The sequence below is a fragment of the Hylaeus anthracinus genome, unplaced genomic scaffold, assembly GCF_026225885.1.
Source record: "Hylaeus anthracinus isolate JK02 unplaced genomic scaffold, UHH_iyHylAnth1.0_haploid 11982, whole genome shotgun sequence".
Taxonomy (NCBI): Eukaryota; Metazoa; Arthropoda; class Insecta; order Hymenoptera; family Colletidae; genus Hylaeus; species Hylaeus anthracinus.
In genome coordinates this window covers 14,944,784-14,958,729 of record NW_026534330.1, presented here as the reverse complement: position 1 = coordinate 14,958,729, position 13,946 = coordinate 14,944,784, and the positions used below count along the sequence as shown (strand labels likewise).

Here is a 13,946-nt window from a genome sequence, read left to right as displayed (position 1 = left end):
GGCGTGTGCTTAGAACCAGCCAATCCGCTGTATCTAAATGACATTGAATACAGACCTGGCTAAAATTTGAAATAGAAACATTCTACATACTAAATAAAATAACATTTCAGGTATAACGTGAAAGCTGTAAGAATGAAATATTTTTAAGTAATAGTCTAATTAGTCACAAAATAGTCCAAAGATATTTTATTTTATACTACCAAAATATTTAATATAAATATACATATTTAGTTTAATTTTGTTTAATTTTGCTCATTAATATAATATATATATTATATTAATATTATATTAATGAGCAAAATTATACTAAATTGTAAACTAGAGTTGCATTAGGGTTGAAATAAGAATATTTTAATTCATTCTGAAATTTATTTTAAGAACAATATAATATTCATCCATACCATTATTACACTACACAATTTACTTTCCTTATTGTTATATATTTCACACACTTTTTTATTTATATAAATCTAGTATAATTATGTAGAACAAAATAGTAATACTATCTTTACAACCTTAATGCTATGAAAATAGTGAATGCTTTTAGTTTTCCTATACTAATTTTTACATGTAATCTGAATCATTTACTTTTGTAGAAGAGATTAAATGAGTCTCATTAAAATCATCTGAAGTAGTGCAATATAAAGTTTCATCCTTCTTGTCGCCATCGGACTGTAACATACTGTTATATGTGACCAGATTGATATCATTTTCTGTGGAACTTTTTAATATATTCAGATTCATCGCAGAATTATCCACCTTCTGAAGATTATCATAACCAGTAGTATCATTAATCAAGAGATCATTAGACGAATTGTTAATCATTTCTGCCAATTCTATGCTAGTACAACGTTTTGACCGTTTTAATATTTTCCTTTTGTTGGAACTGATGTTTTTAATATTTATTGTGCCTGAAATATTTGAATCTTCAATGCTTATTAAGTCAGTTCTAACTGATTTCGCATCAGCTAATATCTCGTGTCTCATATTTTCAAATTCAGAAGGATCTATATTACACACTTTGTCTTCCTTAGGATCTAGGAAAATTTCATCAGTTGTATTATATCCAACATTATCTTCTACGCTTATATTGTGTAATTGATTGACATCATCGAAAACAATTTTTGAGAAATTTGGACTGTATTTCTTGTCTGAAGTAACATCATTAATATTATCTTTGAAATTATTATCCAATTTTATGAAGGAAACTTTAGATGCTGATTCTTCCTTGCAACTTTTGTTTTCATATGGTGACATGCTTTCAGAACATGTACAAGAATTTATATTCTTATGCAAATGTAAGTTCTGAATATTATCTTCTGAAGAATATTTAATTACTCTTTCATTGCTAGATGGTTTAAGTTCTGTGAAGAAACAATAAGTATTAGTAACAATGTATATACATACGTAATAATGTCATCTATGCTGTTTTTAAGTATATTTGAACTCATTTTTACTTTACAAAGAACACTAGATTTATTTAATTTTGGTAAGGATTTATATGTACACTTACTAAAGAATAAATTATGAAATTAATTCTATACAGAAGGTTTTGCTACATACAGATTAATACAGCAGTTAAAAGGTTAATGTATAACAATAAAATTAACTTACCAATATTTTGAGACTCTGCAGCTGGTGTATTTAAAAGTAACTTTCCAACTAGTAAGCCAGCTACGAATATAGATAGTACATGTACAATGAAAGAAAACATAAAAAATATAATAATTATCAGATTTTGAAATAATGTTTACCCGCCATTCCTATTGCAGTGCTACCAAAGAAATATGGTAGCTTATTTTCCTTCTTTTTAAACATTGCTTAGTCTCAATTATATTAAAGAAAAAGACACAGAATACTATTTAAGATGTATAATTAAATTAATTGTATAAGCTTTATCCTTTCAGGCATAAAGGGAATGTTACATTCATGACCATGTTAGATCAGATATACTGAGGACATTTGAAGGTGGCAATAAAATGTAAACAATGAATTTACTTTAAAACAAAATGTATCGAAATGATTAAATTTTAAATATGAATTCAAGAGGAATTTTGCATTAGCCTCGTCAAAAATGAAAACTATGTTAATAAATCTAAATAATTGAATTATATACTTATATTAGAATGTATTCATTTGAATGAATTTATATAAAAGTATTTTTATTTCTTGATTATATCAAAGATTTAAAATAATTTATATAGCTTTAAAATAAATTGTGTTTAAATAATTGATTGATGACTTAAATGATGAAAGAAATTATTAAAAGGACATAACAAAGAAATTACTAAACAACACAAATGTGACAAACAGAAGCCTATATAAATTAGAAATATAAACGGGTACAATTTTGGAATTTGGTAGATCTTTTACATGTTGGACATCTTTTTGAAGTATGTAAAGCTGTTTCTAAACACTGCACACAGAATACATGCCCGCAACGAGTAGACATAGGTTTTATTTCGGTAGAGTATTGTTCGTAACATATCGGGCATGATAATGCAACTAAAGTTTCCAATGAGGAATCATTAGCATTACAAATTCCAAACTTTTTTAATGGTTCAATTTGATCTACATTTATGACTTCCATTGTTGAGCATGTATCTTTACTTGGTATTTCTCTAAACGAAATATATTTTATTAATATTAAATAAATTTGATTGAAATTGATAGAACAATCTTATAAAGATGATAAAGTAATACATACATGACAGAATCATTAAGCTGTGTTGATTGCTTAGATGAATTACGATTTCGTCGTCTTACTAGTGCTGTATTAGTGTTAGATATGTTTTCGAAATTTCTATTTTGTAATCTCAATGTTTTATTCGCTGGTAAATCTATCGTTAAATCAATATAATCTATTGGATTCGACATATTTTGTACAATTCTTTATCGCGTCCTCACTCACAACGAATGTGAATATGAATGCGTGAATGAACTAATGAACTTTCCTAGAAAGGTTAGAAAATCATCGATATGTTTAAATTCGTGTTTTAACTATGTAACATCGATATATTCATTTATCGCAACTATTTACTGGATAGGTAAAGTTTAAATTGTACTAATTTATAACATCTGTAATTATAATTATTAAAAATTTAATTACAAATCGAAGTTTAGCAACCATTCTACTTACACAATACTTCAACCAACGAAACGAAATTTCATAAACAAAACCACGTGCCATGTGACTACAACAAAATCTCATTGGTCTGCTGTCTTATTTGACATAAATAAATTTTTATTTGTATTCCTTTATATATTATCTCTTCTTAAGTCTTTCACTATCATTGTTAAATTTATAAATATTATACATAAATAGTTGCAACTTATACAGCTTCTACTGAATTTGTCTTTTGAAATTAAATCTTTAATCACTATTGTTAACAAAATATATTTATCCCAGTTTATTTATGAATACATACTGATACATTTTATTATATTCTAGAAGTTTTAGGACTGGGATTACTTGTTAAAATTTATTTGATTCCAACAGTGATATTCAGTAATGTACTTTGTTTAATGCCATAATGATTACTATACTGCACACGTTCATTTTAATAAATTAAGCATTTTATAATATTTATAGCCAGATTTCATTATATATAATTAAACATTTTTCAGTATATTTAAAGTATATATAATAATTATAAAATATTATAAAAGTATAGAAAATACATAATTGATAATATCAATGCTATTTAGTTTTGTAATACTTTTTAAAAATTTCTTGAGCATAAATTATATTAAAAATTATGCACCTCAAATTATGTTAATAGCTAATATGTAAACTTAATTATATACAAAAAATGATATAAAACATATGTAGGCACTTTACACATTGCATAGCATATAGATGTATGTGTATTTATGATATGTATATAAAATACTTTAAAAAATTGTTATGCGATAACTTTTTACTAAATTTCGTAAAAATGTGACGTGTATTGTTCTTGTATTTTACTAGTTTTCAAGAGCACTTCCATTTGGTGTATTGAAAGTATTAACTTAAAATTCTATATACATATTACATAAAAAAAGGACCATTTCGCATTAAACTTAAAATAAACAATTATTTGAAGGTACTTTTACGTATGCGAAGTAACTTTTAGTCTGATATCGCAAATAGTGTATGCTCCTTAGTTGGTCTAATATACTTTAACTTTTTATAATAGTTTTTCTTCGAGTAATATGTCATTATAACCTTCTTGTAGTCTTTTATGTAAAAGGAGAATGGACTTGTAATATTCTATATGAAAACATTACGTCCTTATTAATTAGTATAGGATTACATAATTTACATACAATAAATGTTCAATTTACATAATACTATTTAAAATATTTTAAAAAATACAATAAAATGTTTCGATTTACTCATTTATAGTAACAATAATTACATACCATGATAATAATAAAATGAAATCTCTTCAAATTAGATATGAATGATACTTTTTAGTATACTTACAAAGGCAATGGTATATGATATTGATTTCAGTCATCCACTCAGCAAACGTATATTACATCCTGAGTGGATAGTTCAGTTTCAATTTATACAAAAAGATTTTGATAACATTCAAATGGTTCTAAAATGGACGGTTAAATTTGAATACTTTATAGAAAAATACTAGTAAACTCTTAAATTTCTTATATAAAACACCTGGTTACATTAATGAATGATGAAAGAAATTATCTTTGGCTATTATATGTAGTTTGATGAAGCGCGTCGTACCATTAGTTAATGAGTGTCCCGATTACTTTTATTACGATGACGCAGTAACGAAGCATCTAAAAGAGAATAAGTACCAGGTTCAAATACTGGTGGATATTCAAGACCAGGATAATCAGGTGGAGGCGATGTAGGCGGTGGTATATAAGGTAATGTTGGCGGGTTTAACGAATTTCGACCTGTAGTGGTAAATCCTTTTTGACATAAGGAATTACTTGCACCACTCTATAAATAAATTTGTCACGTTATAGTAAATATCTAATACAATATTTACAAATATTTATGTTAGTTAAATACGCACTTTCATTGACAAGTTTGGGGTACATGGCGATGGTGTGTCTGGACTCCAATCACTAACAGAGCTAACCGAACTATAACTTTGACTGAGGGTTTGTGGACTATTTCCACTGAAGGAACTAATAGATTGACTGATTCCACTATCACCTGGACTTTGGCTATTTGATCGACTGGGTAAACGTGATTGATTGTAACATTTGTCTCGAAACAATGCTCTATGTAACCTTGGTGATCCTGTGAAAATAATATAAATAATATTCGTATCACATGTCTTATTGTCTAATATGAAAAACAAGTAGTATAAAATGGAGCTGCGATGAAAATAATTTTGTTTACCTAGCAAAGTTTTTGGTGTTTCTTTAGGCAGATCAAGCGTGCAAGGCTTTTGTTGACTTTTATTTCCAAATAAATTCCTCAAACGACTTGGTTTTTGAACCTGTTCACCTTTATCCAAATGCATTTCAAATGCAGCAGTCATTCCCTCTTGTTCAAATGGAGAAGTTGGTATAGGTGGTGGTTGGTACTGTGCTACATTTTTTAAACGAGTTTTATCATGATCAACGTCCTTTTTATCGCTTCGTCGTAAAGAGTCCAACCAATGCTTATCTGAAGAATGATCGCGACGACTCGTTAAGTTAAAACTTCCTTTACGACTTACGTTTGCATCTTTTTTTGCGAGTTGCAAAGTTTCATAAGCATGATACGTAAGATCGTTGGTAGACCCAGAACAACCTAAAATATAAATATATTTTTTATTATTCAGATATATCATGCATCATCAAAGATTATGTTTCTCCTTAATCGTAAATTGAAATTAAATGATTAACGGCTAACATAAAACTTACCATCGGTGCGTATAAGTCGCTTTGGAAGTTTGTAATAATCATATGATCTAGAAATGTCATGATTATTTAAATGCTGTGCTTGGTACATACAAGCATTATGCTCACAAACCATATTTGTTTGTTTATCAAACTTTTCAGCAGTATTTGATTTACTATGATATAAGGAAGTCACTTGTTTTTGTTCATGTGTAACATTCTTAAAATGAGCTGAATCACACGGTTTCGCTTGCGCAGAATTTAATCCATCCAATAGATTTTTTTTATGAACGCAATAAAATTCGTTTGACCTTTTGCGAATTGAACATTTTGACGATTCACCCTTATTTTCATTTCTTTCAAAATCGAAATCTCCGCTTAATTGTCTCGTTGCGTGTACATTTTCCATATTTCGCGAGTATCCATATGATGCAATATTATTTGCCACTTCGCCATTATTTTTATTTCGACCATGTACAATGTCATTATTAGCGGTTATATCAGTGGTAATTTTCGATTGTTCGTTAACTGTTCCATTGTCATGAAAATTTCTATGTTGAACATGAACGTGATCGCTGGTTAAAGGTGTCATTCTTGGTGATACAGATCTATTCCTTGTTATTTGTCCTCGATCTTCTTGTTGTAATAACATGAATTCTTCCAATGTGATAAAATTTTGTAGCTCGTCAGGTCTTCTATTTCGGCTATTAAGATACTTGTATTAAAATATTGTTTCACTATTTCCTAAGACTCTATGCAAACCAATTAAGGATAAATCACAGGAATATAATTGGTAAACCTTTACGTTTAGGGGAAAATAAGTTAAAATAAGAAAGACATGCATAAAATATAAACGTATAAAATACATTTAATCGATATTTAGTGTAAATTATTTTATTATACAATGAGAAGTATAATGATACTTATCAATATTTTTTAATCACTTTTTCTAATTAAAAATATATTTTTATTATAAAGAAAATTGTATGGTAGTAATTTAAATGGAATAAAATTAAAAATATTAAGTATTGTGTAAAAGAGCAACAAAAATGGTGTTAGCTTTACATGCAGTCAAAATTGTTACCTATCTGTGGTACGCCTGTAATCACCCATATCCTGAGAATTGGTCGACATATCAGTAGCACTTTGAGATGCGGATAGTCCATAAAATGTACTTCCTGCAATTGTCATTTGTAAGTCTGGTGAGTTAGGAACAGAATCTTGTTTCCTGAGAAGAAAACTTAGTATTATAATTTTATTTGAAACAAAGTATTTCTTCATAAAAAGTTATTTGCCCCTATCAATTTCTTTGAATAAATTTATATAGTATTCTTTATTAAGTAAGTTTACTTGTTGGGCATTGACGTGGGAAGCACTCTTCTGTAACTCCGAAATTGCGCAGTTGGAACAGGTATATTGTGATTTCTTGTACCAAGAAATTTCAAGTATTTTCTATCTAAACTGGCACCACTAATTTCATGATCTTTATATCCAGAAGAATCTTTGCGAATAACTTTCTTCAACGAACCAAACGATTTCTCAAGATTTGGTTTATGCTCTGCGGTATGAACATTCTTAGGTTTAGCTTTTTGTTCGCCATCGCTCTCATCTGTTTCGCTAAAAAGAGCACTATTTCTACTGTGACCATCCGCCCCTAAAGTCGCTTTGTTAATTGCCTCTAACCACAGAGAGAAAGAATCTTCTGTATCAGCAGAAAAATAAAATACCGTTCCTGTATGGTAAACTTTGAACGCATATTTCCTTGATTTCACTTCAGCAGCTCGTGACACAGTAAATCCTGTTAAAGATATGAGGCAATCTGCTTTTATGCTGTTTTGCGTTTTAAACCTGTATCCATAAACATTATTCGATAAATATTTATAATAATATAAAATAGAACAGTGTTCTTTAAACTTCACCTCTCCACTATATAATATACATTTTTTGTTCTAAGGATTCGCGGGCCACAATTTCAGGAACACTGAAATAGAATATATAAGCTTAATTAACAAACCTGTATAAAGATGAACATTTCAAGACAAACCAAGCTTTAGCCCAAGCACCACCTGCACCTCTTGTGCGATATGTTAACCAGCTTTCTAAATCACCTGTGCCTATATCTTTGACAGAAATGTTTCTTTTCCCTAATAAAAGAAGCAAACCAATTCAACAATAAGTATTTATAAATTGACAAACAATTTCTGTGTACTTTAATTTCTTACTTGCAAATAGTATGCTCCGTTTCCTGGTACTTCTAGGACTACTACTGGATGATTTGCTTAAACTTCCATGCAGTCCAATACTTCTGGCTACCATCATAGCTTTATTGACTACACCTTTCTCTAAATGTTTCTCCTTTTCATAAAGTTTCGATTTATGTTCCAGGGATTGAAATTGCTTTGAAGAGCACGAACCATCCAGAGAGTCCATATTTTGAAAACAAGATTCAGGATTATAGTATTCCATTCCTGAACTAGAGTAACCAAATTTGTCAACAAAAGGTTCATACTTATCACAGATAGACTTATCTTCTTTTATTTGCTTATCATTGTATTCTCTGTACGAAGAATCAACGTTTAAACTAGGTTTGCATTCGTTCCCTATAGTATTCATTTCATCCATAAACTCTATTGATTTTTCTGTAAAGCTATTACAAACATCAAAGTAATCTTGCTTTTCTTGAAGATTTAAATTGCTTTTAGTATTGTTTTCCACGCAAAATTCTGGTTTCTTTAGATCTCTTCTAACAGTAGGCCTTTGATGCGCATAATGTTTTTCTTGATCTTCAAGAGCTTTCGAAGTGTTATCTGAAGGTGAACTTGTTAACTTCGAAAGGTATGTACGTGGTGGGGGATCTGGAGGTATTAAATGAGATTTAGGTTCTGACTTTATACTAATTTCAATCTTTGTTAATTCTTCGTATTTGCAAGATTGTATCATATTTCCTTGACCGATTACATTATCAATTTTTATATTACCAGTCTGTGTTGTTTGACTAATCTGAATTTGAGGAATGTTTTGAATAATAGTTCGTGTGTCATCTTCGTCTTGAGTTTGCATTTTCTCTTTTGTCAATGCAGTCGAAAATTTCTTTTCCATTAGTTTTGTGTGTTCTATCGAGGCACAATTAAACGTTCGGAAGACTTTTTCGAATTTAGTCAAATTTGGATTGCTTTCACTATTATTCTGTGAGTAATTATTTCTCGATTCTAACTTATCTGCCTTTACTTCATGATTCAAACTCGTATTATTTGCAAAATTTCTAGTGCTAAATGCCGTCTTTGATACATTTTCGAAATCGACGTATAAATTATTCATTACGTTTTTCTTGTCATGTTTATTTACATTGGAGATAATACATTCATTATTGCTTTGGTTATTTTTTATGCTGCTTCCATGACTTACACTGGTTACTTTGCGCATAAATGTTTTATGAGAGTCCAAGCGAGTTTCAACGCATTGTTCATCGTTATTTTGCGTATCAGTATTAGTAACATTTTGAACAACATTACTATCAAGATTTGCACAAATACTTTGTTTTTGATCGTCAATATCTTTCAACTTTTGTTGATCTTCCAAATTCGTAGAAATTAGTTGAATATCAGTCTTAGTTGCAGTTACATTGCTTGCATTATTCATAGACGATTCTAACGTACAAAATAATTTTTGTTTTCTGTCTTCTACGTTATCAGTATCCGTTAAATCATATGCTGGTGTACTGTAACTTTTATCCAATTTTCCACGCTCTTTAACACTACATATACTAGATTCTTTACCGCTTAGCGTATTCATACTATTGCTATGTCTATCTCTAATAAAATTGTTGCACTCATCTAAAGGCACGCTTGTATCACTCAAATTATTATTATTATTGGTAACAGTAACAGGTGTTTGAGGAATCTGGCTGGGACTATTACTAATGGTTAACGTTTCCTCACAATTTTGAGTATTTTTAGATTCATCCTTTGCTTCATGTATTACGTTAATTGTATTATCTATCCGAGGAACATCAGATTTAACAGATTTTTCTAGAAACTGTAGTTTCTTGTCATCAGCTTGTCCATCAACCTTTTTCTTTCTTTTGCTTTGTTCTATGCTTATGCATGTTTGCGGTCGTATGCTTGATGGTACGTTATCTAGGCCGTGAGCACAAGATGCAGCTTTGTCGCGTAACTGAGATGTTGTACTGTGTTCCTGTTTCAATTCTTTCCAAAACTGTTCGATATCAATTCCATGCTTAGTAGTAGGACTAGCACCAGTTATAGTAGCTCGTCGTTGAACCGAATTTCTTGGTTTCGTTGAATACAATCGAATCGATAAAGGCGGTTCGGCTTCGCTATCTGAATCGCTACTATCTATGATCATTGTGTCTAATATATTGACAGTATCTAAAATACTTGCAGGTTTTGGACTGGGATTCTTTGGCATGTGCCTAAACAAATTCAGATTTAGCGTTATACAAAGGACTAAACTTTATATGATTGTACAGTTGCGGAATATAGATAAGAAAGATATATGCATGTATATAATACCTGGGTAATGGCATTGTGAAATCTGGTATGGTCAATAATTCTGGTCTTGGAGATGGTAAATTATGTTGCCACCTCGTCGTGTATGATGTTTTCTTATTGCTGGGAAGTCGATATGGTTTTATATAAATCTGGCCGTATACTTTTGTGTGCCTCGGTCGACGCTTTAAAGTTAATAATACTTCGGCTGGACTTTCACGAAATAATTCTAAAAGGTTTTTCCGTTCCCAACCAACTACAGTCTGATAATTTACCTAAAATATTTATTTAAATTACTAATATGCAAGTCTCAAATAAAAAAGAAAAACTACCTGAACAATTTCGTCTCCTTCTTCCATTTTACCGCATTGATGAGCAGCTGAACCAAATTTAATTTCAGCAATTTGATGAGCTCCGTGAAAAGATGGCAAAATGTAAAATCCCTAGAAAAAATGATATTTTAAATTTTGGAATCATCAAAATTAAATTATTAAGAAGTAGTCCTTTCCTTAAATCAACTTTTAGTGTCTTTATTTAGAAGAGGAATTCTAGAATTGCCTTGTATTACTAATAAACAATTATCTGAACAGGAAGTCAGAAATGTGTTGAATCAATGATTACAGCTTTATCTCCAAAGGATGTAGCAGATAGTTTCTTTTGGAAAGGTTTTAAAACATGTCTTACAATTTGTGTTAAATATACTGTGTGCATTATACATTGTTTAGGAAAAAGCAACATAGAAGAAATCATTTAATTATTTAATTTGGAGGAGTTAGAACAAATATTTACTTTGTTTTTATCGATTTTTCCAAGCAAAAACAAGTTGCTCAATTGCTTAAAGAATTATTTTTTCCTATATGTTTAAAATAATTTATATTATTATAAAACTTACTAAGTCATCTCCAGGTTTTTTTTTCAAAGTAGCTAGATCTAAACTAGCAGGTTGCAATATCATAGGATCGGTAATATCCTGTATTATGTAATCTGCCAGTTTTGCTAGTTGTCCACAGATAGTTCTGATTTCTTCTATAGGTTTTTCTGCGAATCTATCTCTTTGTGCACATGTGGCCATTTCTAAAGCTAATTTCATTAGATCAGCTTTTTTATCATTATATTCTAATTGTCCACTAAAAGGAGGACGATCCAACCATCTTACTAATGGCTTTACAGCCATTATAACTGATGCTACATCAGATAACGTTTGAGTTGTAACAGGTTTGGAATCTGTCTGACGGCACAGTTCATTTTGCAAACTATGAGCTTGACAAGATAATCGCAATGCTAGGAGTTGTAAATTTTCACGATCAAGCTCGTAATGGAAATTCCTCAAATACTCTACAGCTTCAAGAATAATTTCTTGATGACCAAGCTTTATTACTCCTAGGTGTTCTAGATCTTCCGGTCTTAGACTTAATAGCTGTTGTCCACTGACGCCATGATTTGTAAAACTATGTACATAAGGTAGTACAGAATTATCCAATCCTACAACAAAAATCATTATTGCATTGACAGATAAAATGTAGTAGTTTAAAAAAGATGTGAAATTGGTGTTAAATACAATTTTCACTTTTATTTCCTGCTTTAAAGTTTATACAATTTACTCTAGCAAAAACTTTTCTGTTTCATACATCATAGATCATGTTCATTGCTGTAACACTACAATGTAACGAGTCATATCAACAAAGATCGTGCTAATTAAATTTAAGTATCGCTGAAACGTGAAATCGCAAAAATGAATGAAATCGTTACTTGCGCTCGTAAGATATATCTACGATTGAACGTATTCTTTGCAAAGTAACACATTATCTGTGAATTGCACACTCGCAGCGCATGATTAAACGAATCAACGCTGTTTTTTACATTTAATAAAGTAATTGATCGAAAGAAAAGAGGGAAGAAAAGAAAGGCGCGGGCGTGTATATCAAATGAATTTCCCCAGGCGAATTTCAACGATGCACGAATAACGAAGGTCACTCGTTTCCTCTGGACATAATGAAAAATACACTTATCTAAAGGAAACATAATTTTTCGCACCTTTTAACCATTCACACACTTGATCAATTTTCCATTCGGCAACATTAACATACGCCATGACCCGATCATGTATTGGATCACAAAATATTACAGACTTTGCTCGTCTTCGATCGTTCCAATTTCCAGCTCGCCCTGTCGATAACTATTAAATACTTGATTCAACAATAACTGTATGTATACAGAGATCCATTAATTCGTTCCGTTTGAGGGGAATACGGCACGCCAAACACATCCCCTTCTCTTTAATGGCAAGCTTTCATTTATTGTGTGGATAAAAGACTAGATGGCGTTATTTCAGTAATTTATAGTAGGTAAATCGGTTATTAAATTCACTGAATAGATTATAATTTATTAAATACATTTGTGTACATCTAATTTGAAGATGAGCACGAATTGTGCATGCATCGATTCATCAAAACATTATTAAACGTATTTTACAAAAACTTGTTTGTTAGATTGATAACCAACTATGAATATAGTATGGATATTACATGTATTATAATACATCTTCAGAATCTAATGACATAGTAATAAATAATAAATATAATTCAGAATGAAACTACGTGTCAAAAAAGTTTGTGAAACAGTGGTATATTCTATCTGATACAAAATTTAAAAAAAGTAAAAAAATTACGTCAAGTACATCAAAAAGTGGAGGACTCAAGGAGTTATCATTGAAAAATAGAAGATCCCCATAAAAAAACTACAAGAAAATAGAAAAAGATATGAAATCAAAATAAGCTGCCAGATGATTTGCCTAGATTTCCGCGGCCTGGAAGTCAAATGCTTCGCGTGGAAAGGCAAGGCATTCTTAGATCATCAATACCCATACTTTCTCTCTCACAGACTTTCAGATAATTCAAATCATCTGGTAGCTCATTTCGATTTCACATATTTTTCTACTTTCTTGTAGTTTTTTTATGGGTATCTTGTATTTTTCAATGATAACTCCTTGAGTCCTCCACTTTTTCATGTACTTAGCGTAATTTTTTTACTTTTTTGAATTTTTTAATTGGATCTCACTTCTTTTTACAAATCGTTTATTATATAGAATCTATTTTAAATTTATAAAAATAAAATTTATATTTCTGTAAACTTTACATAAGAAGTCTAAATTATTATTTGTTTTTTTAATGGGTTGGAGTAAAATAAAGAAAGAGGGGATAACCAAAGCGAATATATATATATATATATTTCATATAATTTATTAATTATAAACTCTTATTCGATCAATTTATAAATAATTATATATACCTGCAATTTTTTTTCTTGCTCCAAGAAATTTTAATGTTAATGATGAAATGAGAAAATGACTCCATTTCTATAAGCTCTACATAAAAAGTTTAAATTCAAAACACTTTCGCGGCATGGATCTATATTAAACACAGTTTTCTGTATGATTAAAGGTATCTCGCAATTCAGATTGTGACAATTTACCTTGTAGTTAAGATTGATCAACACTTTACAATACTGGCTGCAATTTGTTATTAAACCCTACATCAAAAATCTAAATTGAAAACATTTTGCTGATATAAATATAATTAATAACGCAATAGT

General features: G+C 29.9%; 4 protein-coding genes across 6 annotated transcripts in view; 1 reads left to right on the top strand and 3 right to left on the bottom strand.

Moving 5' to 3' along the window:
- Positions 1-13,946, top strand: part of LOC128886433 (uncharacterized) — a 267,121-nt gene that overhangs the window by 83,571 nt on the left and 169,604 nt on the right. The window lies entirely within an intron of this gene.
- On the bottom strand, positions 350-2,290 carry LOC128886418 (uncharacterized). 2 transcript variants are annotated; one of them, XM_054141324.1, is made up of 4 exons: positions 1,755-2,290; positions 1,615-1,674; positions 1,021-1,364; positions 768-911 (listed from the first exon to the last, which is right to left on the bottom strand). In XM_054141324.1, the coding sequence occupies exons 1-4, from the start codon at positions 1,816-1,818 to the stop codon at positions 903-905; spliced, it is 477 nt and encodes a 158-aa protein (XP_053997299.1). In that variant the 5' UTR covers positions 1,819-2,290; the 3' UTR covers positions 768-902. The 2 variants fall into 2 exon arrangements, with proteins under 2 accessions (XP_053997298.1, XP_053997299.1); XM_054141323.1 differs by having other exon boundaries at positions 350-1,364; positions 1,755-2,241.
- On the bottom strand, positions 2,302-3,838 carry LOC128886438 (E3 ubiquitin-protein ligase RNF4-like). 2 transcript variants are annotated; one of them, XM_054141371.1, is made up of 3 exons: positions 3,140-3,838; positions 2,708-2,954; positions 2,302-2,621 (listed from the first exon to the last, which is right to left on the bottom strand). In XM_054141371.1, exons 2-3 carry the CDS (start codon positions 2,875-2,877, stop codon positions 2,327-2,329), a joined length of 465 nt encoding a protein of 154 aa, XP_053997346.1. In that variant the 5' UTR covers positions 2,878-2,954; positions 3,140-3,838; the 3' UTR covers positions 2,302-2,326. The 2 variants fall into 2 exon arrangements, with proteins under 2 accessions (XP_053997346.1, XP_053997345.1); XM_054141370.1 differs by having other exon boundaries at positions 3,041-3,149.
- On the bottom strand, positions 3,980-12,624 carry LOC128886368 (uncharacterized). Its single transcript, XM_054141179.1, has 12 exons — positions 12,390-12,624; positions 11,248-11,837; positions 10,688-10,798; positions 10,380-10,630; positions 8,070-10,279; positions 7,862-7,991; positions 7,198-7,695; positions 6,932-7,075; positions 5,872-6,551; positions 5,363-5,758; positions 5,031-5,260; positions 3,980-4,954 (listed from the first exon to the last, which is right to left on the bottom strand). The coding sequence occupies exons 1-12, from the start codon at positions 12,445-12,447 to the stop codon at positions 4,739-4,741; spliced, it is 5,514 nt and encodes a 1,837-aa protein (XP_053997154.1). The 5' UTR covers positions 12,448-12,624; the 3' UTR covers positions 3,980-4,738.

Bases quoted from the DNA above. Each gene is read 5' to 3' on its own strand.
- LOC128886438 (XM_054141371.1), bottom strand. From the start codon at position 2,877: ATGTCGAATCCAATAGATTATATTGATTTAACGATAGATTTACCAGCG. The intron at 2,622-2,707 runs GTATGTATTACT...TATTTCGTTTAG, and splicing joins CAGCTTAATGATTCTGTCAT to AGAAATACCAAGTAAAGATA.
- LOC128886368 (XM_054141179.1), bottom strand. From the start codon at position 12,447: ATGGCGTATGTTAATGTTGCCGAATGGAAAATTGATCAAGTGTGTGAA. The intron at 10,280-10,379 runs GTATTATATACA...GAATTTGTTTAG, and splicing joins TTCACAATGCCATTACCCAG to GCACATGCCAAAGAATCCCA. The intron at 7,696-7,861 runs GTTTGTTAATTA...TTATGGATACAG, and splicing joins AAATGTTCATCTTTATACAG to GTTTAAAACGCAAAACAGCA.
- LOC128886418 (XM_054141323.1), bottom strand. From the start codon at position 1,818: ATGTTTAAAAAGAAGGAAAATAAGCTACCATATTTCTTTGGTAGCACT. The intron at 1,675-1,754 runs GTAAACATTATT...CTATATTCGTAG, and splicing joins CACTGCAATAGGAATGGCGG to CTGGCTTACTAGTTGGAAAG. The intron at 1,365-1,614 runs GTAAGTTAATTT...GTTTCTTCACAG, and splicing joins TGCAGAGTCTCAAAATATTG to AACTTAAACCATCTAGCAAT.